At 34.7% G+C, this 27,107-nt stretch overlaps 1 protein-coding gene and 1 long non-coding RNA gene across 9 annotated transcripts in view; one reads left to right on the forward strand and one right to left on the reverse strand.

Annotated features, from left to right (window-relative positions):
- DOCK7 (dedicator of cytokinesis 7) overlaps positions 1 to 27,107 on the reverse strand; it is a 190,676-nt gene that overhangs the window by 119,882 nt on the left and 43,687 nt on the right. For all 7 annotated transcript variants that reach the window (XR_011257554.1, XM_069593013.1, XM_069593007.1 and 4 more), the window contains exons 5-14: positions 26,679 to 26,808; positions 26,372 to 26,584; positions 25,970 to 26,055; positions 25,114 to 25,180; positions 24,081 to 24,230; positions 20,156 to 20,236; positions 17,786 to 17,951; positions 12,460 to 12,602; positions 8,470 to 8,563; positions 6,910 to 7,072 (exon numbers count right to left, since the gene is read on the reverse strand). Coding sequence is in view for 6 of the 7 variants with exons in the window: in XM_069593013.1 (XP_069449114.1) it covers positions 6,910 to 7,072; positions 8,470 to 8,563; positions 12,460 to 12,602; positions 17,786 to 17,951; positions 20,156 to 20,236; positions 24,081 to 24,230; positions 25,114 to 25,180; positions 25,970 to 26,055; positions 26,372 to 26,584; positions 26,679 to 26,808 (1,293 nt within the window). In the remaining variant the exon portion in view is untranslated. The remainder of the gene's footprint in view (positions 1 to 6,909; positions 7,073 to 8,469; positions 8,564 to 12,459; positions 12,603 to 17,785; positions 17,952 to 20,155; positions 20,237 to 24,080; positions 24,231 to 25,113; positions 25,181 to 25,969; positions 26,056 to 26,371; positions 26,585 to 26,678; positions 26,809 to 27,107) is intronic.
- Positions 1,209 to 26,835, forward strand: LOC138442244 (uncharacterized). 2 transcript variants are annotated; one of them, XR_011257598.1, is made up of 3 exons: positions 1,234 to 1,278; positions 5,920 to 5,963; positions 26,363 to 26,446. It is a non-coding gene; the product is annotated as an uncharacterized lncRNA (long non-coding RNA). The 2 variants fall into 2 exon arrangements; XR_011257596.1 differs by lacking the exon at positions 5,920 to 5,963 and having other exon boundaries at positions 1,209 to 1,278; positions 26,363 to 26,835.

Raw genomic sequence — 27,107 nt, forward strand, 5'->3', positions numbered from 1 at the left:
TTCTTTCAGGAATACTGAGTTGTTTCCTGCATATAAAGCTCAGATTGAGAGAGAATTCTGTTAGAGAAAGGATTTTTTTCTTTATGCTTCACAAAATTATGTCTTCAGTCCTCACTAATTTCCCAAAAGGGTTCTAATTGCACCATCAACACAACTGTCAATCCAGTGACCTCTCAGTCCACATTCCCTTTGATTTCTTTACTATTTACTAATAACAATATTCTCTTCTCAAACCTGACCTTCAGTTAGTTTGCTTCCACAGTACTACTACTCCCCATGTTTGCTTTTGTTTCTGGCTGAGCCAGCGCAGCATGCAGATTCTGCACTTCCTCTGCAGTAGAAATGCAGAGTCTTAACCACTGGACCGACAGGCAAGTCCCTGAGTCCATCTTTAATGCCCTATTTCTTCCTAGCATTCAGCACTGTGGACCGACATACAATATTCAAACATCTTTTCTATTCGGACCTCAGAAATTCTATCTATTCTCATGGATTCATTTATTTTCCATGAATACATTTCCCAACTCTAGGTATCTCTCTCTCTCCAGTTAACCTTCTTCCCCTTCTTCCACTGCCACCTGCCATTTCTCCTTTTGATATTCTATAGCCTGTTCAAACTCAACTTATTAAATAACAAATCCATCAAAACCTTACTGCCTCTGCTGGTCCTCCCTTTTACTTTTTCACATTCTCCTCATTTCTATATATACCTTAATAGCACTACCGTACTTCCAGAGGATTCACAAGACTGGCAAAGGGTAATAAGAACCCCAGTTCTAAAGGGAGATCTATCATCATACGATAACCTAGTGTAAGAAAAATTAATTACATGGCTCTCATGTCATAATATAAGAGGTACAGTCTTCCTGTGCTACCTTGAAGTATATATAGGACCTTACCAAGCAGAAAGGTTTAGGGAGGCATTCTAGAAATAATGAAATGGCATTAGGAAAGTATACAGTGGGGTTTCGAAATAAATAATTTTGATTAGAGCCGAGGGTTTGTGTTGGGCAGGAAATGGTTAAACAAGTATTTGGGGGTCAGGTTTTAGAAACCCTGAATACCTGGAAGGGATTTGGATCTTGCTTTGTAGGCTTATGCGCCTCTAATTGGGGTACACATTCTTATGAGGGCACAGCTAAATGACAAATGCAAGTCCATGGGATTAACATGACACATCTCCCACAAATATCACTTTTTTGTTTTAGGAAGGAAATAACTATTTTTATATGAAGTGGATTTATGAAGTAGAAAACAGAATTCATGTGCAATTTTAAGGTAAGATTCTTAGATTTAAGATAAAATCCTAATAAGATTCTAATATCTTTCTCTTTCTCCTGGCCTTTCGCCTCTCTTCATTCCTCAGCTATTTGTAAAGCCTCCTCAGACAACCTTTTTTTGTTGTCTTTGCATTCTTGCATTTCTTTCTTTGGGATGGTTTTGGTCACTGCCTCCTGTGACGCTTCTAAATTCAGTGCTGGAGAAGACTCTCAGAAGACTCTCGAGAGTCCCTTGGACTGAAGATCAAACCAGTCAATCCTAAAGGAAATCATTCCTGAATATTCATTAGAAGGACTCATGCTGAAGATGAAGCTCCAATACTTTGGCCACCTAATGCAAGGAAACAACTCATTTGGAAAAGACCCCGCTGCTGGGAAAGATTGAAGGCAAAAGGAGTAGAGGACAGCAGAGAATGAGGTGGTTAGACAGCATCACCAACTCAACAGACATGAATCTGAGCAAATTCTAGGAGATACTGAAGCACAGGGAAGCCTGGCGTGTTGCCGTCCAGGGAGTGACAAAGAATCAGACATGACTAAGCAACTGAACCACAACAAAGCAAAGATAATCTCACTTCTTTCACAAATATCCTAGTAAACGGAGGCTTTTCTCTGAAACCTTGCAGCATCACTGTCTGGACCCCTTCAACTGGCACTTAGCAATTAAAGACAGAAAAATAAATCTGGCAAATTATAAAACTAAAATAGTGAAAAACAGTAGCAAAAATCCCAAGAGCACCAAAGAGAGCTTATTTACTTGCTTTTAGTGAATTACTACAAAATGTCTATATCAAGAGATTACACTGAACTGGTATAAATTTTACTGAGAACAAGTATATACATTTCTTGTGTCAGGGTTACTTACTGTAGTATAATCTACTTACACACTATCAATCTAGTATCAGCATGTTTTCATGCTTGTACTTTTTCTTCCTAATAGCATAACTCATGGTAATCAATTAACTTATTCATTAATCAAAAATGCATTCATGAATCAGTATTTATTGTATATCTAATTACTTCCTCATAAAGCCTGTTCCAAATATATTGTTACATATTCCACATTCTGTTAGAATAATCAAATATCTTTTTTTCCCCATAAGAACAACAAGCACTGTGCTTATGCATTTACTACTAAGTGATCACCCAACACAGTTCTGAAAATGGAAAAGAAAGTAACCAAATGTTGGCCCTTTTATCAAAGTCCAAAGTGTTTTCATGGCAAATCAAACAGGGCAAAATTACTCAACTGGTGTGAAATGTGCAGTTCAAGGTCATGAAAATAAGATTAACAATCTCCCTAGTAAGCCTTTATAAAATGAGGTTTCAACGACATTTTAGAAAATATAAAATCAAGGATTCCATCTCAAACATAAAAACTATTTTTCTAAATTCATATGTGTAATCCCAAGGACAATCATACATCTAACAACATGATTACGTTTATCCAACAAAGCAATAACCTACAACCTAAAAGATTTAAGGCTCCATTTATCTTTAAATAAGCAACTACGCCTAACACTAATGACTAACTTTTATCGAGCATTTAATATGTGCCAGGTTACTTTCCAACACTTTAATCCAGGGAGATACTGAAGTCTCTCAGTATAATGAGTAAACCAAGAACAAAAAATACATCGGAAACAAGAACTCCATTGCAAAACAAATGCAAACAGAATTTCTAGGAAAATGGTTCTAACAGGCTCCAAGACAACAACTCTACAGTAAGCCAAGTGAGCCTTGAAAACTTCCCCTGCCATACTAACTTATAATTTAGTTGCAAAGGGACTAAGGAAGGTACAAGAGAGGAAATAATCTGATGGATTTTACTGTATTGCAAGAAGCTTTACAGAGATGACAAGTATTTTTTTTTCAAGGTTTATGCAAGTGTATGTATTTTTTTAAGGAAGAGGATATCAGAGTTAAATCTTCACCTTCTACAGCAATCAGTAGGTATTTTAAATTTAAAGAGAATCAAGAAATAGCCATGTTATTTAAAAACAAAGAGTAAAACAACAAAAGAAGGAGCAAAAATTGACAGGCCATAAAGTGACTACTGACAGCAGTGACTGACAATAAAGATTAGACATCAACGTAGGGAAAGGATGGTTCAAACAAGATGAAGGACCTCTGTTTTTACCTTTAAGCCTGATGGCACAAACTCTAAGTACACTCATATAATTTGTTTAAAATCTATATATGCAAATAAATTTTAAAAGATAAATAGGAAAATGAAAGAAAAGACCCTTCAAAGTCCCCAATTTTCATTTCCCCTGTCTCTGAAATAATCCAAGTAGAAGAAAGATAGATACACACAAGTTAGGAATGTTTTACATGAGAGTCATATACTAGATAAGAGATAGGGTTGATAACATCTAAGTTGTTCAATACCAACCATGGCTCACTTCTTTATTCCATGTTCTTTTAAGTAGTCACATATATATATATATGTATATATATATATATATATACATATATATATATACACACATACACACACACATATATCTATATATAATAAAATATATTTAAAATTTATAGGCTGGATGAAACACAAGCTGGAATCACAACTGCCAGGAGAAATATCAATAACCTCAGATATGCAGATGACACCACCCTTATGGCAGAAAGTGAAGAGGAGCTAAAAAGCCTCTTGATGAAAGTGAAAGAGGAGAGTGAAAAAGTTGACTTAAAACTCAACATTCAGAAATCTAAGATCATGGCATCCGGTCCCATCACTTCATGGCAAATAGATGGGGAAACAGTGCAAACAGTGACAGACTTTATTTTGGGGGGCTCCAAAATCACCGCAGATGGTGACTGCAGCCATGAAATTAAAAGACACTTGCTCCTTGGAAGAAAAGTTATGAGAAATCTAGACAGCATATTAAAAAGCAGAGACATTACTTTGCCAACAAAGGTCCATCTAGTCAAGGCTATGGTTTTTCAAGTGGTCATGTATGGATGTGAGAGTTGGACTATAAAGAAGGCTAAGTGCCAAAGAATTGATGCTTTTGAACTGTGGTGTTGGAGAAGACTCTTGAGAGTCCCTTGGACTGCAAGGAGATCCAACCAGTCCATCCTAAAGGAAATCAGTCCTGACTGTTCATTGGAAGGACTGATGCTGAAGCTGAAACTCCAATACTTTGGCCACCTGATGTGAAGAACTGACTCATCTGAAAAGACCCTGATGTTGGGAAAGATTGAAGGCAGGAGGAAAAGGGAACGACAGAGGATGAGATGGTTGGATGGCATCACTGACTCAACGGACATGAGTTTGCGTAAACTCCAGGAGTTGGCAATGGACAGGGAGGCCTGGTGTGCTGCAGTCCATGGGGTCACAAAGAGTCAGACACAACTGAGCAACTTAACTGAACTGAACTGAAAACTTATAGGAGAATATTTGTATCACTTGTTTCTTTTTTTTTTTAAACCTGTTTTCTTTTTTTTTACACGTTTCTTTTAAAAGCAGTATATATATCATTTACCTTATATTCCAGGAGTTTTACTCACATTAAATGCCAAGCACATGCAACAGTTTGTGCTCTATACCCTCACAAAAGAAGATAGGTATTATCATCCCCACATTTGAATAAAACTGAGTGCCAATAAACTAAGTCATTTGTTCTAAGCTACTAAACAGTAAACAGTGGAGTCAGATATCGTACCCATATCTGTGCGACTCTAAATCCCATTCATAATACTATACAGTGTCGTGTTTCTTAACACATTTAATAAGTATTACTGTGTACTTTCCACCTGCTAGCACACTATTCTATATGCTGGAGATAAAGTGGTAAACAAATAGACAAGCCCTTGCCTTTTACAATAATTACATTCATGTAACAATTCAATACATATTGTAATGCCAGATAATGATAAATATAAGGAAGGATAGAAGCTGGAGGAGAGAAGCAATGGATCTTTTAGGCAGGGTGATGAGAATGACCTTTAAGTAGATAGATATATGACTGAATAAGGAATCAAGTCATGTGACGATCTGGAGCAAAACACAACAGGCAAAGAGAAGAAAAAAATAAAAAAATCTTGGGCAGAATTTTGTTTATTCAAGGATGACCTAAAAGGCCACTGAGGCTAAAATGAGCAAGATAGAGATTAGTAGGATATGAAGTTAAAGAAAGGCAAGAGCTAGATCATACAGTCTTACAGTCTTCATTATTTTTCTGCTTAAAATAGAAGACATTGGAGGACTTTAAGACACAGGACCAAATGATCTGATTTATATCTTTTAAAAATCTCTCTGACTACAATGTTGAGAACTGACTGAGGCATGGGTAGAAGTAAGAAGATCAAATATAAAAATGTACACAAAATTCTAGATCAGCAGCCATCCAGTATTCTAGTATCTAGTTCTATTGATTATCAACCATTTGAAATGCAGCGCATCTGAATTGAAACGTGCTTTAAGTATAAAATACACACCAGATTTTGAAGATAAAGGAGTGGCAAAAAGCAAAAGAATTTTTGACATTTACTATATGGTATAATAATACTATCTTAGATATACTGGATTAAATAACCTATGATTATAATTAATTTCACTTGTCTATTGTTTTAGCGTAGAAACTATAAAATTGAAAATTACAGATGTGGCTCCCATTATATTTCTGTTTGACAGTGCTGATCTGGATGGTGACAAGTAGAATTTCAAAGGTGGAGGAGGTAAGGAGCATTAGATTTGGGATTCATTTTGAAGCAGAGCCTACAAAACTTCTTGGAGGAGTAAATGTGAGGAATACAAAAGAAGAGAAATCATTTTGATTCTAAACATTTTGCCTCAGGAATTGGGCAGGTGGTGAAATATACTAACGTGAGGAATTGAGGCAGAAACTTGTGTCTGAGGTGCCCTGCTGGATATCACAACAGACATGTCAAGTCCTGGTCTCAGCATTCACAACCAAAGGGAGCCTCATTCATACAAAGAACATGTAAATGGTACCCCTGGAGTTATGCAGCGTTCAGTCTAAAATCCTATCCAACAACCTCATGTCAAGTATTCTGAGTAATACAGAGAGTGAAAGTGAAGTCACTCAGTCAAGTCCGACTCTTTGCAACCCCATGGACTATAGCCTACCAGGCTCCTCAGTCCATGGAATTTTTCAGGCAAGAGTACTGGAGTGGGTTGCCATTTCCTTCTCCAGGGGATCTTATAATATAGAATTATATCAATTATAGAATATAATTGAATATATTAATTATTAGAACATAGTACAGGTACATACATTTAATTCATGTGTAATGTTAGATTCTGCTAATAAGAACATCTGAGGAAATACAGTAACTAGAAGTTCAAATGTTTTAACCTAGCAACCCACAATTCAAATGCTAGCTCCAACACAGGTGTGAACTCTCTCTCTCAGTTTATTCACTTCTAAAATGAAGGTAATACCTACCTCAAGCTATGAGGATTAAATAAGATAAAGTATGTTAGGTAATTAACAGACCTATTACACAGTAAGAGCTAAATGCATTATAGCTATTAGTAAAATCATGAAGAAATGAAATAAGTAGCAAAGCTACAAAGGATTTTGCAAGACTTTCATTGTATATTAATATTAGAACATACTGGACCTTACTTCAGGAATTCTCCAAAATTAAAATGCATTACCTGTAAGTAGTGTTTGGAACGTAGACATCCCTTGCAGGAAACTCCAAAATTTCTCTAGTAGGTCTAACTCTGCTGTCAGGGTAAAGCTTCACTTGAAGCAGCTCTGGGGTCAGGCAGTAATGAGGATTTTCAGGTGCAGGAGAAATGTCTATCTTCAGCTGAGCTGCATACAAAAATACATTATAAAAACAACACGTCATACAGAGTGAAGTAATTCAGAAGAAGGAAAAACAAGTATCCTGTATTAATGCATGTGTATGGAATCTAGAAAGATGGTAACAGATGAGCCTGTTTGCAGGGCAGGAACAGACATGCAGTCATAGAGAACAGACATGTGACGTGGAAGAGGCAGTAGGGAAGGAGAGGGTGAAACGAACTGAGAGAACTGAACTGACATAAACTACCATGTGTAAACACATAGTGGGAACCTGCTATATAACACCGAGAACTCAGCCCAGTGCTCTGTGATAGTGGTGGTCGGAGGGAAGGAGGCTCAAAAGGGCAAGGATATATGCACACACAGCTGATTCACACTGTTGTATAGGAGAAGCTAACACAACACTGTATAGCAACTGTACTCCAATTAAAAAATTTAAATAAAATAAAAAATAATAATAATAACAACCTCATGCTGAAGAATTTTTGGAAGGATTTAAATCCTATTTCTTCAAGAAGCCTGGAAAGAAACCAAAATTGCTATCACCTCAGACCTCTAAATTATTTCATCACATCAAATCTCAAACTACTAACACAGATATAAAAAGATAAAATAATAAACGCTTACTGAATGAATGAATGGAAAGGAAGGAAGAGGCAAAGGAGAAGAAAAAAAAAACACAGGAATCTTATAGGGAAACAAGCCAACATTTCAAAGATTAAATGATTCAGCTTAAACTTTTGTGCACATGCTCAGTCATGTCCAAGTCTTAAGAGACCCTAGGGACGACAGCCCTCCAGCTCTGTCCATGGGGTTCTCCAAGCAAGAATACTGGAGTGGGTTGCCATGCCCGCCTCCAGGGGGTCTTCCCGACTCAGGGATCAAATCCACATTTCCTGTGTCTCCTGCATTTCCACTGGGCCACAGGAGAAGTGCCAGTTCAAACAAAACTTGGTTGTTCACTCGCTCAGTCATGTCTGACCCTTTGCGACCCCATGGACAGCAGAACGCCAGGCTTCCCTGTCCTTCACCATCTCCCGGAATTTGCTCAAACTTGATAGACGTCAAAATAGTTTTACTCTGGAATACTTTGCTCTGATCACAATATAAACCTATTTCTGAATATCTACCATTACATGTATTTTTCTTCCCTCTAGAAAATAATTTTAAGCCACAATATTATTCATTATTCTCATTTCAGTACTCAAATTATCAAAGGTACTGAATCCTGCATCCAAACTGTTAGACTACATGAGAGTAGGACAGTAAAATGAAGGAGACTGACAGGTATTGAGCACAAAAGACATACGGTCAGATATGAGAAAAAAGAACACATTGTCACAAAAAATACAGTTTTTAATGATAATAGCTGTCATCATGTCTACACAAGAATGTTTAAATACCCGTAATAGGTCTTAGTCGCCGTAAAACAGAAGATGGCCTTCTCATATCAGCAAGGAACTTGTACAGATCTTCATCACTTAAGCGATCTCCTTCCTAATATTAAAAATAGAGGAAAAAGTATTTGATCAAAAAAATATAGTACACTGGAAATAAATTTATATTGCCTGTTAATTAATCCTGCCCCTCTTCCTTCAATTTAGTCTGAATGAAAAGTTAAATTAACACAATTATGTTTAAAAATAAATATGCTAAATTATTTTCTTTCTATGCTTTTAAGTTGTATTAAGCTATAATATTGCTATCTATGTTTTAACTTTATAGATTTACAGCCCATTATCTATGTTTATAAGGTACTACAGGGCATTCCAAAATATAGAAAAATCAATGCAAGTTAGAAGCAGATGAAGAAAAACATGAATATAGACAGAAAAGACATATATGTGTGTATATATATACATATATATCTAAATAACAGTCTTTAAATTTGTTCCACTTGCATTTTCATTTGTCTTTGCAAGTTTATATTGCCAAATTTCTTAAAAGCAAAATATGGAGCACTGGCTAAATTTGAAAATGAAAAGAAACAAATAACAAAAAACTACACTTAAAAAACCATAACTATCCTGATAATATGACTAAAAAGAAAACTCTAAAAGGACCTCAGTCAATGGGAAGACACACACAAAAAACAAGACCAGGTCTAATTAACAAAGAATTTCCAATTTACTGTAATTTTTTTCCTACAGTTAAAATAGGCAGCGATTGACTTTTTTCTTTAAGAGTCAGTCTTTAAATTTTATTAATCCAAACCTCCTGCATTTGACATCTTATTTTTTTAATGCATAGTTCATATAGTATCTTTTTATCTTATTTGGTAATAAATATATTTAAGGCTCCTTTATTACTGTGAGTTCACCTGAGCCAAATCCCAGTAGTTCACTATTGTATTCTAAGCAGAATACAGAATTGATCTTCTTTTATCCCATTATTTTAAATAGTGATTTTTACCTTCTAAGTGGTTAGAGATTTTTGTTAATACTTGTATAAATGGTTTTTAGCTTTACTGAGTTATAGTTAGAGAATTTGACTTCATGAAGATTTTTTCAGTGACCTAATATATGACTAAACTATTGTAAATGTTCTATCAGTCACTGAAACAGTATATTCTCTCCTTTTGAGTATAGAAATTAGTACAGATCTTTAAATTTAAACAGCCCCTATTTAGAATACATTCAGATTATCTCAAGACTCAGTCATTTCTGTCTACTTAACTTGTTAAACCAATTATATTAATGACTTCCATTCTTTTTACTCCGTTTCCATGCCTTTTGCTGCATGGGACATAATACCCTTCCCTAGAGTTGGCCATGTGACTTGTTCTAACCAGTAAACAAACATTTTATAGAGACTTGAAAAATGCTTGCAAAAGTAAGCTTGCTTCCTCTCTGGAACTTGTCACTGCCATAAGGACACGACCCAGCTGGCCTGCTAGATGTTAAGAGTGAGCAACATGTAAAAAGTCTGAATCATTTCAGTCTTCCCAGCAGAAGTTCTAGATCAACTGACTCTTCTCAATCTCCAAACACATGAATAAGCCAGGCTGACACTCATTCCTCCACACTGCCTGTTCACTGCTATGTGCTCCTGAAGCAACATATAACTACTATGCCTGTCAACAACAGAACAAATATCCTTATAATGCATGGATTTAATTTTTGGTTTTAAATCTTTCTACATTTCTAATCATGTTGGCCTGACACATTTCAAAGCTGTACATAAACACTCCTGATAACTGTATCAAATCATGGACAGTAATCACTCATCAATTAGAAAAACAAAATGAGAAAAAAAGTTGCCTTCTGTATCTTATTTAGGAGAAACTGTACCTTCAGTTCTACTTTATTAAACTTGTAATGTCTGCTTTTTTACTTAATTTGCACTTGCCTGATACACAATATTCAAGCTATTTATAAAAATGCTTATAAAAGTCATACATGTTAAGCTAAAAATTACAGAACTGTACAAAAGTTAAATGTAAGTGCTTTCCATTTCTCCATATATCCAGAAACCATCATTTTTTAAGTTTTTTATAATTACTTTGTTCCAGTTTCCAGTTACTAGTCTTCAATAGGGTTCTGTAGATGATGAATGCTCAAAAAATATGTATTGGATAAGTAGGTAGGTGGGTGGATTGATGCTCAGTACATGGTGAATGCTCAAAAAGCATCTGTTCAATCAACAGGTGGGTGGGTGGTTGGATGACTTGTTGATTTAAGATTACAACAGTAGTTCAATAATAAAGTAGGCTGAATTACACCAAAAAGGAACTGAGGAAATAGTGGCAGAAGTGGAACACCAGTTGAAGAAGGAAAAAGAGAAATGTTATAGCTACAAGTAAACAAGTAACAAGTACATCTACTGCCCTCTTTCCACAGCTAAGTTTGGCCTATTACCTCATCCAAGTAACACTATGGCGTTTTCTAGATTCTTTCTTGCACTATTACCACAATAAGAAGACCCTTACCACTTCAGACACTTCTCACTGGCTTTGTTCTCCACTTGAGTCTCTCAGAGCAGCTGCCTGTGAATGCTGCTGATACACAACTGTGAAAAGGGCTTCAAGCAGGTGCTGCTGCTGCTTAGTTGCTTCAGTCGTGTCCGACTCTGTGCAACCCCACAGACAGCAGCCCACCAGGCTCCCCTGTCCCTGGGATGCTCCAGGCAAGAACACTGGAGTGGGTTGCCATTTCCTTCTCCAATGCATGAAAGTGAAAAGCCAAAGTGAAGTCACTCAGTCATGTCCAACTCTTCACAACCCCTGGACTGCAGCCCACCAGGCTCCTCCATCCATGGGATTTTCCAGGCAAGCGTACTGGAGTGGGGTGCCATTGCCTTCTCCGTCAAATAGGTTACTACCTGTCAAATCACAACACAACCTGCCCTAAACACCTTGCCCTCTCAAGTTACAAGGTGTCACTAAGCCAGGATTTTCTCTTCCTATTTAGAGTAACACCTCAGTAGGAGAATTTTGAGACAATACTTAGCCCTTTCCTTTAATCTGCTCCAAAATATATGCATGGTACCCTTCGACAGTGTGTCACCCAAATACAAATTTTCTCCCATTCTTATTATAGTTCTGGTTATCTGGTTACTTTAGACAGACTTTCAAAATTTTCTGATCTTAATTAGAGTATAAAATTCATTTTACATCAAAATCCAGTAGCATACACATCACATAAGGACATACAGACAGGTATGCACACACGTAAAACTTAGAGGGAAAAAAGCCTATTGAAACTTAACTTCATGAAGTGCAATGCACTATTAATTTTTTATTCAACTTGTTTCATTTTTTTAAGCTGAGTGTTATTTACTAAATTTATTTTACCATTAATGGATCATGACCAGCATTTGAAAACTACTGATCTGACTCACAAGTTAAAGTACAGAAAATATACTTGCAAAGAACAAAATATCTTTGATCAAGAACTGTTTAGACTTATAAACTCACCTATAAAAATAATTCTAGCACAAAAATAAACTACTAGAGCCTGAAACTTCTATTCTATATACCATGGATGTGGTATTTCAGGTTAAAAAAAACTTGGGTGGTGAGGATAGACATAATCCCACCAAGTTTAATTGACTAAGAAAATTCATAAACCATCAATGCTTAAGAAAAGTTAAAATATTAAAATTAAGAAACAGGATACAGATACAGATGACTGATTCTGAAGCATTACTAGTCAACATCAACATTTAAATAAATATGATAAAACAACAGGTATAAAGTTAATTATTTTTTCTTATAAAAACAACAGGTATTTTCTTATACTTTTTATTTTTATTCTTAATGCTTTTTTAACTTCTTGAAAGCACAATCAATTATTACATATACATGTGCTACTTGGACAATTATGATTTTTCTGGAGTCAAGAAAAATTTATGTGCAAGTAGCCCCCTAGAATTCCTCCATGACAGAACAATACCTGCTTAAAAAAATTTGTTACTGTGAGAGTAGCAGGTCGAAAGCTGGTCAAGTTACAAGCATCATCTCCACTTGTTGTCCTTTCAAGTGATCTTCTTCCAACAATACTAGAATTCCTCCTCTCGGACCAAGACCCCTTTCGTTCTACCAAGGAAAAAAAAAGCAAGATATTCATTTCCATGATATTTAAAATGTATCAGCTTTACAAACACAGGAAAATATCTACTAAAGTTGAAAACTGTCCCTTCAGCATACTGATTACAGTAGAAAAATTTAACTTCTGGAGAGATCTGTAAGGAAACATTTCACCTAAATCTCTGGGTTTGCTCTTAAAACTTCTCCAGTGTAAAATAAACCACTACCACGTAAAGATTATTCAAATAACCAAAGATGAGCTATGAAAAGCACTTAGAGAGGCACTACATATTTACTAGAAAATATTCACATAATGTAAATTTTAGTCATCTTATAATGGTCCCACAGTCTTAGCACTTGAGTTTGAAACAGATATGATAACTTGCATTCAAAGTCTTTGCAAGATAAACTTATTATTCAAAACCAATAGAGCAACTATGTTGAAGATCAACAAGGAAATAGAAAACAAACAAAGCTATACACAAACTAGATCAAAAAGTTATCTACAGTCTATATACTACACTAAGCAAAAACATAATATAGATTCTTCTCAAGCACACACAGGAAATTCTCCAAGACAAGACTATTTACACTAAGCTATAGAACAAAATACAATAAATTCCAAGTGACTGAAATCATCTAAGATATGTTTTCCAAGAGTAACAGAAATTAACCTATAAATCAATCACAAAAGAAAATCTGGGAAATTCAAAAGCATGTGGAAATTAAACAGTACACTTTTGAATAACTGACAATCAAAGACAAAATAACAAGGGAAATTAAAAAACACTTAAGATATAGGAAAATGAAAATATAAAATCCCCAAACATTTAATATATCAATAAGGAAGCTCTCATATGGAAATTTATAGTTGCAAATGTTTGTATTAAAAAAGAAAGGTCTCTAATCAGTAATTTAAATTTACATCTTAGGAAACCAGGAAAAGAAGAGAAAGCTAAATCCAAAGCAAACATTAGAAAGGGTATCAAAAAAGACAACAGTTGAATGGAAATAAATGAAATATAAACTAAGAAAACAACAGGCAAAAAAAAAAAAATCACTGAAACCAAACATGGATTCTTCAAAAAGATAACATTTTTAAAACTTTAAAGTGATGAAGAAAAAATACATAAAAAGGACTCAAATTACTTAAATCAGGAATGAAAGAGGGAACAGCACTACAAATCTTAGAGAGAAAAAGGATTATATTAAAATACTACAAATACCTGTAGGTCAACAGTTAGATTAGACAACAATAAGACAATCTGAATGAAATGAGTATTTTTCTAGAAAGATATGCATTACTGAAACTGACTCAAGAAGGGAGACAAAATATGAACAGATCTAAAATAAAAGATTTAGTTAGTAAAGAAAATACTTACCACAAAGAAATGACCAAGCCAAAATGGCTTGACTACTGAAAACTTTCAAACTTTCAATAAAAAATTAACACCAGCTGTTTACAAACTCTTCCAAAAACAGAAATAAGAATTTACAATTCATTTCTATGACACCAGTATTATCCTGATACCAAAATCAGAGATTACAAGGAAGAAAAACTATATACCAGTATCCCTCAGGAACATATTAATAGAAGCAAAATCACTATACAAAATACTAGGAAACAGGTTCTAAATAAACACCTATAAAAATTATTAACATATATCATGACCAAGTCGGACTTCTCCCAGAAATTTATTAGTTTAACATCCAAAACCAATCAATTGATGCAATACACCATACAAAAAGACTACAGGACAAAAACCAGACAAGTCATCTCAATAAAAGCAGAGAACACATTTTATTAATATAAAATCCAATATTCTTCCCTGATAAAAACACTCAAAAAGTTAGGACTAGAAAGAAACTTCCTCAAAATACTGTATTACATCTATGGAAAATCTACAGCAAACATCATACTTGATAGTGAAAAGACTGAATGCATTCCCTCTAAGTCAGGAATAAGGTGAGGACTAATACACTAGGTTCTTATTAAGATAGTTAGAAAAGAAAAATAAATAAAGTCATTAAAATGGAAAAGGAAAAACTAAACCAGTTTTTTAAAACTTATACACTAGGTTCTCGTCAAGATAATTACAAAAGAAAAATAAAGACATTGAAATGGAAAAGAAAAAAGTAAACCAATTTTTCTTTGCAGATGACATGATCTTGTATATAGAATCCAGAGAAGAAAAAAAAAATAGAATTAAAAAATTCAAAAAGGTTTCAAAGTACAAGATCAATATTAAAAAGCCAGCTGTATTTCAACCTCTAGAAATGAACATTATAAAAATGAAATTAAGAAAACAATTCCATTTAAAATAGCATCAAAAAACAAAAAAACACATGAACATACATTTAACAACAGAAGGGCAAGACTTGTACACTGAAAACTACAAAACACCATTTAAAAAAACTTAAGACCTAAATAAATGGAAAAACATTTCATGGACTGGAAGACTTAATACTGCTACGAGGGAAACTCTCCCCAAATTGATCTATTAAATCAACGTAATTTCTATCAAAATTCCAGCTGTTTGTGCAGAAATTAATAACAGATTCTAAACTTCTTACGAAAATACAAGAGCTCAAAATAGTCAAAAGAATCTTGAAAAAGAACTGGAGGACCCACACTCCCAATTTCAAAACTTACTACAAAGCTAAAATTAAAAAGACAGTATAATAATAGCATAAGCTTAGACATATCCATCAATGAAACAGAAATGAGAGTCCAGAAATAAAGCCACATATCTACAGTCAACTGATTTTCAACAATTATGCCAAGACCATTTAATAGTGCAAGAATGATCTCTTCAACAAATGGTGTACGAACAACTAGATATCTACTTAGAAAAGATGAAGCTAACCCCTACTTCTTATCATGTACAAAAATTAACTCAAAATGAACTATACCCAAATGTAAGAGTTGTAATTGTGAAACTCTTAGACAAAAACATACAAGTAGCTCCTTTCCAGTCTTGAATTAGGTAATGCTATCTTAGGTACAATAGAAAAAGTACAAGTAACAAAAGAAAAAATATAAAAGAAACTGAACATCAAAATATAAAACTTCAGTGCTTCAAGCAATGCCATCAAGAGAGTAAAACGACAATCACAGGATGGAAGAAAATATCTTCAAATCCTTTATTAGATAAGGGACTTGTATCCAGAATATGCAGGAAAAGAAGTAACAGAACTGGACATGGAACAAAGCACTAGTTCGAAACTGGGAAAGGAATATGTCAAAGCTGTATATGGTCACCCTGCTTATTTAAATTATATGCAGAGCACATCATGCAAAATGCTGGGCTGGATGAATCACAAGTTGGAATCAAGATCTCCAAAAGCATCAACAGTCCCTGATATGCAGATAATACCACTCTAATGGCAGAAACTGAAGAGGAACTAAAGAGCTTCTTGACGAGGGTCAAAGAGGAGAGTGAAAAAGCTGGCTTAAAATTCAACATTCAAAAAATGAAGATCATGGCATCCAGACCCATCACTTTATGGCAAATAGATGGAGGGAAAGTGGAAACAGTGACAGATTTTATTTTCTTGGGCTCTAAAATCACTGCAGATGATGACTGCAGCCATGAAATTAAAATACATTTATCCCTTAGAAGAAAAGCTATGACAAACCTAGACAGTATATTAAAAAGCAGAGACATCAATTTGCTGACAAAGATTTGTATAATCAAAGTTTTGGTTTTCCAGCTGTCATGTATGGATGTGAGAGCAGGACCATATAGAAGGCTGAGCACTGAAGAATTGATAAGTTTTAACTGTGGCACTGGAGAAGACTCTAGAAAGTCTCTTGTACAACAAGGAGACCAAACCATCAATCATAAGGAAATAAACCCTTAATATTCACTGGAAGGACTGATGCTGAAGCTGAAGCTCCAATACTTTGGCCACCAGATGCGAAGAGATAAACTCATTGGAAATGACTCTGATGCTGGGAAAGACTGAGGGCAGGAGAAGAAAGGGGAGACAGAGGATGAGATGGTTGGATGGCATCACTGACTCAATGGACATGAGTTTGGGCAATCTCATAGGAGATGGTGAAGAACAGGGAAGCCTGACGTGCTGCAGTCCACAGGGTCACAAAGAGTTGTACATGACTTAACGATTGAACAACAAATCTAGAATACATAAATGACTACTTATATAGTCATTTATAAATTATAACTATTAATTATAACAATAAGAATACAAAAAAAGCTAGTTAAAAAATGAGCAAGTAAATAATAAGAAAAAAGTCATTAAAAATGGGAAAAAGATAAATATTTCTCTAGAGAAGATATACAAACAATAAATGCACACAAAATGAAACTCAATATCATTAGCTATCAGCGAAAGGCAATTCCAAACCACAATGAGATACCACTTGATCTGCACTAGGATGGCTATATTCAAAGGACAGATAATAAGAGTACTGGCAAAGATGTGGAGAAATTGGAACCTTCATACACTGCTAGTGTAATTTTTAAATGGTATGGCCACACTGGAAAACAGTCTGGCAGTTCTTCAAAAGGTTAAACAAAGAATTATATTACCAGAAATTTCATGTCTAGCTATATGTCTAAGAGAAATGAAATCATATGTCCACACAAAAGCATGTACATGAATTTTCCTTGCAGCTGTTTTATAATAAACAAAAAGTTGAAACAATCCAAATGTCCACCAACTGATGAATGGATAATAAATGTAGTATATCCATACAAGGGACTATTATTCAGCAATAAAAAGAAATAAAATATTGATACATTTACAACATGGATAAACCTTTCAAACACTATGCTAAGTGAAAGAAGGTAGTCAAAAGATTACATATTGTATAATTCTATCAATATGAAATGTCTGGCACAGGCAAATCCATACAGACTAAACAGATTACAGGTTGGTTAGCACTGAGTGCGGGGACTTGAAGAGGATGAACAGTGGCCATCAGTGAGTATCAAAGTGTTTCAAAATTAGATTGTGGTGACAGTTGCAGAACCTTATGAATATAACAAAAAACACAATTAGAAATAAATCTTAAATGGGCAAATTATATGTGAATTACATCTCAATAAACCTGTTAAGGAGAAAAAGAAAACCCTTTCAATGCCTCATTACATTGCACAGTTGACAAATAAAACAAGCCTATGTAAGCAAAAACTCTAGAATTATTATATATAAAACACTCTTACCTCCAGTGCTTATTTCTACCTCTGTAGAATCTCTTTCCAAACTCCCAGCACTGCTAACAATATTCATTAAATGGATTGCAGTCCAAGCAAAAGGCATGCGATACTTCCCAAGTCTTTGACAAAACTGATCAGCTTGACTTTTCAGCTTCTCCAATTTTTCCTTATTCTGTAAAACAAAACTTTATACATTATATGATTATGCTCAAAAGAAATGAATTAAAGGCTATATCATAATATATAAAGGAAAATATAAAGGTTAACAATTTTCAATTCTCAGCAAGATGGAAAAACAATCCTTACCTTTTAGCAATCAATTAACAGTGTGTGCGTACATGCTAATTTGCTTCAGTCATGTCTGACTCTTAGCGACCCGATGGACTGTAGCCTGCCAGGCTCCTCTGTCCATGGGATTCTCCAGGCAAGAGTACTGGAGTGGGTTGCCATGCCCTCCTCCAGGGGATCTTCCCCATCCAGGGATTGAACTTGCATTTCCTGCCAATTCCTACATTGCAGACCGATTTTCTACTGCTGAGCCACTGGGGAAGCCCCAATTAACAGTATATTAACTACTAAAGAACCTTAACCAGTTCTACAAATGCATCTAAAAGTCTTTAAAATTTGTTAGCCATGATCTTATTTGGGGATAAAAGAAAGGAGAGCAAGTGTCAAGCATGTTAATGTACGACATGTACTATTTTATGAAAGAAATACAGCCATGTTCCAGTCATCAGCTGTCAATCACAAAATATTCTAGGTTATGACTTATTAATTTTTTTATTCTATAAAAAAATGGAAGCATTTGGGCCACTTTGAAATAATCAATAACTTATGACAACTATGATGTAGAAGTAGGTAGGGCACAAACAGACCAACAATAATATGTCCAGAATTGTGATAAGAGAAACAAACAAAAAAAAGTACAAGGGGACTAAATCCTTGAAAAAGACTAATAATCCAAACAGTACATGCTTATCTGGAAGACAACCTGAAGCTGGCTCAACTTTTAGGCTATTCCTGAAACAAACACTAATGTGGCCTGCAATAGTCAATCCATAGTTCAAGGGTGAAAATCTATACCAAAATCTCTCATGTGCTCTTTCCATATAAGATGTCAGTGAGGTCATACTCTAATGGCAGTGTCCTACCATGGGACTCAGGACTGAGAAAAGATGAAGGGATACCGAAATGATAAGAATGCTTTTTACTATGTCTATTATATCTCCAAAACAGGTCCTTGCTTTAGGAGTACTTACAGAGAATTAAGGACCCATATTGAAATTATGTAAATACATAAGGGAAAACTGAAATAAGCCACAGTGACACACCTATGAATTTCATATAACAGAGAAAATTTAATTTGTAAAATGACGACCTGGGGAAAGCCAGAATACTTTAACCCTACTTTCAACCAGATATCTAGGATCTAGGAATCAGAGAACATCATGTGCTCCGATGTACCCATATTAGCAAAAAAGGCTCAGTTCTTGTTATAAATCTCAAAAAAACAGAAAGGAACAATTTTCTACATTTTGGTGATTTGTTCAATACTCCTCAAGCACACTTCTCCTGCCTGTCTGACATTAAATCATGTGTTCAAAGATCCAAAAATCACTTTTTACTCTTATAGCTAACTCAGAGTACCTAGAATTTGGTACCAATTATTCATCAACTATTTTTGCTTCATAAGTTTATCCAAACTCTATAAATTTGTTATCTGTTGGCAAAGGGGAGAATATATTTTCTATTTTTACAATATTCCTTAATTATCTGCCACTAGACTGATATCCAAAATTCATCTACTTTGCTAGAAGAAGTTTCATCAACATCACTGTTTGGTTAAAAAAAAAAAAAAAATCATGGTCCAGTGGTTTGAATTCCATAAATCCACTGCAGGGGGCATGGATCCCATTCTTGGCTGGGAATCCCAAAAGCTGCAAAGTGTAGCCAAAAAAAAAAAAAAATCACTATTTTGTAAATACAGAAAATTTTTCATTATTTAGGAATTAAACTGAATTACTTTCTCTCCAAGAAAAAAAAAATTTAAGAGTCAACTAGTTACTACTTGTTTTCTTTCTTCTTTATTTCCTTCGTCATCTGGTTTGAGTCATGTTGGGGAGATGTCAAAGAATAGCATAGCACATGACTCAAACCAGATGACGAAGGAAATAAAGAAGAAAGAAAACAAGTAGGCCACCAGAGAAAGAAAAGAAAATTTCAGTAGTAACATTATTTAATAGGCTCAGTATAGCATCCTCTCAGATTGTAATTTTGGAGATCAAAGACTACTTAAGGCTGGGCTTGGTGACCTGAGGCAAATGGAGGGTGACTGCTAACGATGAAAGTGGGGGAATAAGCGGCATGAAACTCTACCTTGGTGGCGTCTGCTTCTTTGAAAATCATATACGGTTCTGCACACTCTCCAATGTCTCCCTGCTGCAGCACTTTTTCTAGCTGTCAAAGGCAAAAAAGGAAAGATTAATTAAGCTTAAAAATAAAAGAAATCAGCCTGGAATGCAAGGACGGTTCAACATACAAAAATCAATCAACTTAATACATCACATTAACAGAATAACAGAACAAAACCACATGACCATGTTAATTATTGCAGAAAAAAGGATTGGACAATTCAATACCCTTTCATGATAAAAAAAAAAAAAAATTCAACAAACTTGGAAAAGAAGAAAACTACCCCAATAAGAGCCCATCTATGAAAAGTTCACATCTAACATCTTATTCAATGTTGAAAAACTGAAAGCTTTTCCTTTAGAATCAGGAACAGGATAAGAATGTTAACTTTCACCAATTCTACTGAACAAAATACTAGAAGTCTGAGCCAGAGCAATGTGACAAGAAAAAGGGCGCCCAAAAAAGAAACAAAAACATTCAAATTTAAAAAGGAAGAATTTAAATTATCTCTATTTACAGCCAACATGATCTTTTACAGAGAAAATCCTAATATTCCACAAAAAAACGATTCAGTTCAGTTCAGTTCAGTCACTCAGTCGTGTCCGACTCTTTGCTACTCCATGAACCGCAGCATGCCAGGCCTACCTGTCTATCACCAACTCCCGGAGTCTACCCAAACCCATGTCCATTGAGTCGGTGATGCCATCCAGCCATCTCATCCTCTGTTGTCCCCTTCTCCTCCTGCCCCCAATCTTTCCCAGCATCAGGGTCTCTTCCAATGAGTCAGCTCTTTGCATCAGGTGGCCAAAGTATTGGAGGTTCAGCTTCAACATCAGTCCTTCCAATGAACACCCAGGACTGATCTCCTTTAGGATGGACTGGTTGGATCTCCTTCCAGTCCAAGGGACTCAAGAATCTTCTCCAAAACCACAGTTCAAAAGCATCAATTCTTCGGCACTCAGCTTGCTTTATAAGTCCAACTCTCACATCCATACATAACCACTGGAAAAACTATAGCCTTGACTAGACAGACCTTTGTTGACAAAGTAATGTCTCTGCTTTTTAATATGCTTTCTAGGTTGGTCATAACTTTCCTTCCAAGGAGTAAGCATCTTTTAATTTCATGGCTGCAATCACCATCTGCAGTGATTTTAGAGCCCAGAAAAATAAAACCATCCACTGTTTCCACTGTTTCCCCATCTATTTGCCATGAAGTGATGGGACCAGATGCCATGATCTTACTCTTTACAACTAATAAATAAATAAATTCAGCAAAGTTGAAGGATACAAAATGAACAAAATAAGTTGTATTTCTATACCCTAACAAGCAATTCAAAAAGGACATTAAGAAAATAATTCCATTTATAATATCAAAAAGAATAAAGTACTGAAGTATAAACCAAAAAGCTGAAAGATTTGTAATCTGAAAACTGTAAAGAGTTAAATAATTTTCTACAAGAATGCCAAGACTATTCAATGGGGAAAGAATAGTTTTTCCAACAAATGGTGTTTAAAAAAATCCCTAAATTTCTAAAGGCAAAAGAATAAAGTTGAACCCTCACATTATATACAAAAATTAACTCAAAACAGATCAAAGACCATCCCTCCCAAAAAAACCCTAAAACTATAAAACTCCTAGAAGAAAAATAAAGGAAAAGCTTCATGTGATTAAATTTAGTAATAGATTCTTGGATTTTACACAATAAAAGCAAAGGCAACAGAAGTAAAAATCATTAAACTGGATTACATCAAAATTTAAAACTTTTTTATATGATAGGACAAAATCTACAGGGAGAAAAGGCAATTCTCAGAATGAGAGAGAAAATACTTGTAAATCATATAACTGATAAAGAATATCCAAAACAGATAAAGAAATCCTACAACTGAAGAGAATAGCAAATAACCTGATTTTTAAATGAGCAAAGGATTTGAACAGACATTTCGCCAAAGAAGTCAAACAAGTATCTAAGAAACATATGACAAACACACTCAACATCATTAATCAATTTGCTGTTGTTCTTTAGTTGATAAGTCATGCCTGACTCTTCTGTGACTCCATGGACTATAGCCTGCCAGGCTCCTCTGTCCATGGGATTTCCCAGGCAAGAATACTAGAATGGGTTACCAATTCCTTCTCCAGGGGAATCTTTCTGACCCAGGGATTGAACTGACATCGCCTGCATTGGCAGATGGATTCTTTATCACTGAGCCACCTGAGAAGCCCTTCACTAATCCCTGGGCTTCCCTGGCGGCTCAGCGGTATCACTGGGCCTCCCTGTGATGCTGGTGGTTTAACTGAATGGAGTATGTAAATCAACTGACCAACCTGCAGGCACCTGGAAGGAGCACAAGCACCTAACAGAGTACAGCCTAGATCAGCTGACCACCAGACAACTTAGACGCGTGAACTAAACAAATGGTTACTGTTGGGTGCCACGGAGATTTTTGTCGTTTTGTTCTTGTAGAGGAATAACTAACGAATATATAGACCAAGGGAATTTTCTCTCAAAAAACAAAATTATATTGCTGGACTATGATAAAAGAAAACTTTTAAATATAATTTCTTTAAAATTTGTACACATCTTAACTTGTTCATATTTTTGAAATTACACAAAAGTCTTTTTCTGTTTATATACAAATTTTTATGTGTGTTTAGGTATATGTGTATGATTTTACACAATTGGGACCATATGGTATGAACCATCTCATTTTCAAGCAGACAGTATTCCAATCATCATCGCTATCTTTCTAGTTCATTCCCTCAAATATGTTCTATTTTATGAAAACTTACTATTTTCCCATGTAAAATAATGGTGTATACACATTTGTCAATTATTTTAATATCTAGAACTTTACTTATAAGTGACTTTCTGAAGACCACTGCTGCTAAATCTTTGCTTGGAGAATTGTTCATTGTAACTAAGATTTATTTTAACCTGAATTCATAGGAATCTATCCACAAATTAGGACATTATTCCTGTGGGTAAATAAAATTCATTTCATGACAATCTACTTTATAACCTTATTATAAAATTCATTACCTTTTTATGATAATTTTAAGGTAAAATGATTAAAGACTATATTTTAGGCAACTCTCAAGTCAAGGTCAAGTTAAGGTAAATAATTATTAAGTTATCCTAAGCTAGGTAGCTTAGTATTCAAATTTTAGTATCTGTAATCCTTATTCTTAACTGATTGATAGTCAAATCATAATGCTCCATGATTTCAATGATTTAATTTTAATATTTATATAATTTAGGAAGTGCATGATAAAACCACAGTATATATAGCTCCATATCCAAATAACCATAGATGGTTAGTTTAATATGCCAATGCAGCTAAGTTATCAAATACCAGTCAAGATGTTGCTGTGAAGGTATTTTTTAAGAGGTGATCAACTTTTAAATCAGTAGACTGAGTAAAGCAATTACCCTTCATAATGTGGGCGGCCTTATCCAGTTAGTTGAAGACCTCAAGAACAAAGATTGCTGCTGCTGCTGCTAAGTCGCTTCAGTCGTGTCCGACTCTGTGCGACCCCACAGACGACAGCCCACCAGCCTCCTCTGTCCCTGGGATTCTCCAGGCAAGAACACTACAAAGACTAAGGTTTCTCAAAAATGGATTCTCAAGACTACAACATAGCAATCCTCCATATGTATTTGTATCTTCCTCCTATTGATCTGCTTATTTAGAGAATTCTAATAAAGCTTCCCACTCAAGAAGAATTTAGGTAGCACCTATAGGATACATCCAATATTATGTTAAAAATATTAACATGAAAAAATAGGCAAAGATAAAATCTTTGACCTTAAAAAGCTTGTGATATTGACAGGCAGACAAGTACACAGACGTAACACAAATAAACAGATATATTTAACATTATTCTCACCTTTATTACAAGAAAAACATCTTGGGAAGGATAAGTGATAGAAAAAATAGCCGATCTTGCCAGGGTGGTAATGGCAGCAGGTGGAACATGTGGACGTAATAATCCTTTCATCTGCTCAGAATTAAGGTCAAAATAAAAGTTTTCTGAAATCTAAAACACATATTCATATGTTAAATTTAAAACCTGTGCATTTTATAAACACTCACAAAAACCATTAGTATTCAGTCTTAAAAGATTACAGTTATTAAACAATTATACTAACATACAATGTGCCATACATTTCACTATCAGTGAAGATATACAAAGATCTTTACATATCTAAATCAAAACAAAAAGAATTAATGCAAAAACATATTCTAAAGAACCATATCCTATACTCTTTTAGTAAGAAATCTGACTTCTGATAAAAGTATTTAAAGAAACTATTATTAAGATGAATTACCCCAAGTTGAGTCTTTGAAAATTTAAATAACATTTCAGAAGATGTGATTTAGTAAATACAAGATGCTGGAGTAGAGTTCCACAATATGCTGACAGCAGAAGTCATTAAAGGCATTTCACCTTTCTACTGCATGGGAGGCTTAGAATACTAAAAATGCTGTATGGTAAGTCCTCTGAAAAACTCCTAAGTGTAACAAAGATATAACAGCAAAACCAAGAGCAATAGTTTAGACAAGAATATTTAAGATATAAATAAATGATCTTTTAATAATAGCTAGTGAGAATTTAAAAATTACATCAACAAAACATCACTGTCACCATCAATCTAACTCTTTATACATCATTTGCCTAAGATGCTTTTCTTGTATAAAGTTACTCCTGCTACTTCTTTTTGGAACTCTTTCAATGAAACAAAAAAATAAGTCAACTAAACTATTTTACAGTAGGAAAATAATGTCTCACAGTTCTATTTTCTTTTTAAAAATGTCCATGTTTAATAATAGTCTCAAAAAATCATTATAAGACAAATTAGAAACAGGTTTCAGAACCTCTGATTGTGACAAAAGACTACGTTCAAATTATATAACCTTACCTTTTTCTTTTCTTTCACATCATATAAAGCCAAACTTGCAAAAATGGGTTCAATTTCAATCTCAAACCTTTAGGAAGGAGAAGGATGAGTTTTAAATATATACATAAAATACACAGTTCGAGAGAAATTCTCATTCCAAAAATAAATTCTCTCTATACCTTGTACTTTTATCTACCTGTGTTATACCATCTATACTACCCATCTTCCTTGAACACACTTTTCCATATATATCTTCCACAGTCTATTTCAACTGTTAGTTAGCACATACTTCAAAAGCTTAAAAAAGAAGTCCACCCCCTGGTGGCGCTAGTGGTAAAGAACCGGCCTGCCTACACAGGAGAAATGAGAGATGTGGATTTGATCCCTGAGTGGGGAAGATCCCCTGGAGAAAAGCATGGCAACCCACTCCAGGATTCCTGCCTGGAGAATCCCATGGACAGAGGAGCCCCACGGGATACCATCCACAGCATCACAAAGAATCGGACAAGACTGAAGAGACTTAATACACACCATGAAACAAATATAAAATCAACTCTAAGGAAAAAGATACTACTGGTATTCCTCAAGCCAAGAACAGTGTCTGATAAATACTACAGATTTCAGTGAATGTTTTTTCAAGTTTTAAGATAATTATATAACTGAGGCAAAGAGTCATCTTCACCTGTGAGCCAAAAGTGCTCTGAAGTTCAGCTTCATAGGTAAGGTTAAATGCTTAGAAGCATTTAAAATTATGTATAGAACAATACTTTTAAAAAGGACACAAACACAAATCTACTAGGATTTTTTTTTTTTTACTGGTACTCAAAACATTACTCCAGAAAAGAAAAGTTATATAGTAAACAAAATAAATACTCACTTTAGTGATAAACATTTTACAAGAAGTCTTTGACCAAAATGTTCTTTGGGCACATCAGGAACACTAAGTCGTTCTATCGGCTCTTCCTGCAAATTAACAAGCAACACCCAAATGAACATGCTTACCATGTTTCAACCCTTTACAATTTATTTTTTAAGAACTTATTTTATTAACCTACTACTTTTAGTCTTCACAAGTAAGCAAAGAAAAGAATGGCCTATTTATCCTCAAACTAAAGTCATTAGATTGTGTGTTCAATTATATTTCATTTACAAAAAGCTTAGCTATATTTCCATTAACTTTTATTCCCCACATTTATCATTAAACTATTAATATATACAGTTCATACTCCCAAAACATCTATCTCTGTAATCTTTTGCTTCTTTATCCAAGTTTCTATACCTCATCTGGTGATGGATGCAAGGCAAAGAGTTCCTTGTGACGGTTTGACTTCCTTTGCTCATCATTCTGACGGTCTATTTCTTCATTTGGAGTTCGATCAAGTAAATTGGGAAGCAAAGCATCAGGAAGTGAATTTTTCAAGTCAAAAATACTGCAGGCCCAGCTACCCCTTGGAGTATCGTCTATTGACATTGAACGTCTTTTAAGATCATCCTGCCATGCAAAACATTAAATATATTAATCAATGAATAAAAAATAAACTATTTTAAAAGAACGTCTTATAGTCATTTAAAAATAAAAGTATTACTTGTTCATCCTGGTAGTTGTTGCCATCTGGAGCGTCATCAGATTCAAACACCTGTTTCGGCAAACCTTTTTGCCTTTCTTTCTGTTTATCTAATGTATTAGGATTAAATCCTGTTCCCAGTTTATGATATCTATTCAAAATAAAATAGTTAAGTAAATATCAATTTTCTGAAAATTTTTCATGTTCATCATCATTATATAATAAGCTAACTCTTCTCCATACTATTTCTTTACATAGTAAGAATATATTCTGGCAGTTTTGAGTATACTAAACATTTAAGAAGAAGAAGTGAAGTCACCCAATCATGTCCAACTCCTTGCAACCCCTTGGACTGTAGCCTGCCAGGCTCCTCCATCCACTGGATTTCCCAGGCAAGAATACTGGAATGGGTTGCCATTTCCTTCTCCAGGGGATCTTCCTGACCCAAGG

Source organism: Ovis canadensis, chromosome 1 (genome assembly GCF_042477335.2).
Source record: "Ovis canadensis isolate MfBH-ARS-UI-01 breed Bighorn chromosome 1, ARS-UI_OviCan_v2, whole genome shotgun sequence".
Classification (NCBI taxonomy): Eukaryota; Metazoa; Chordata; class Mammalia; order Artiodactyla; family Bovidae; genus Ovis; species Ovis canadensis.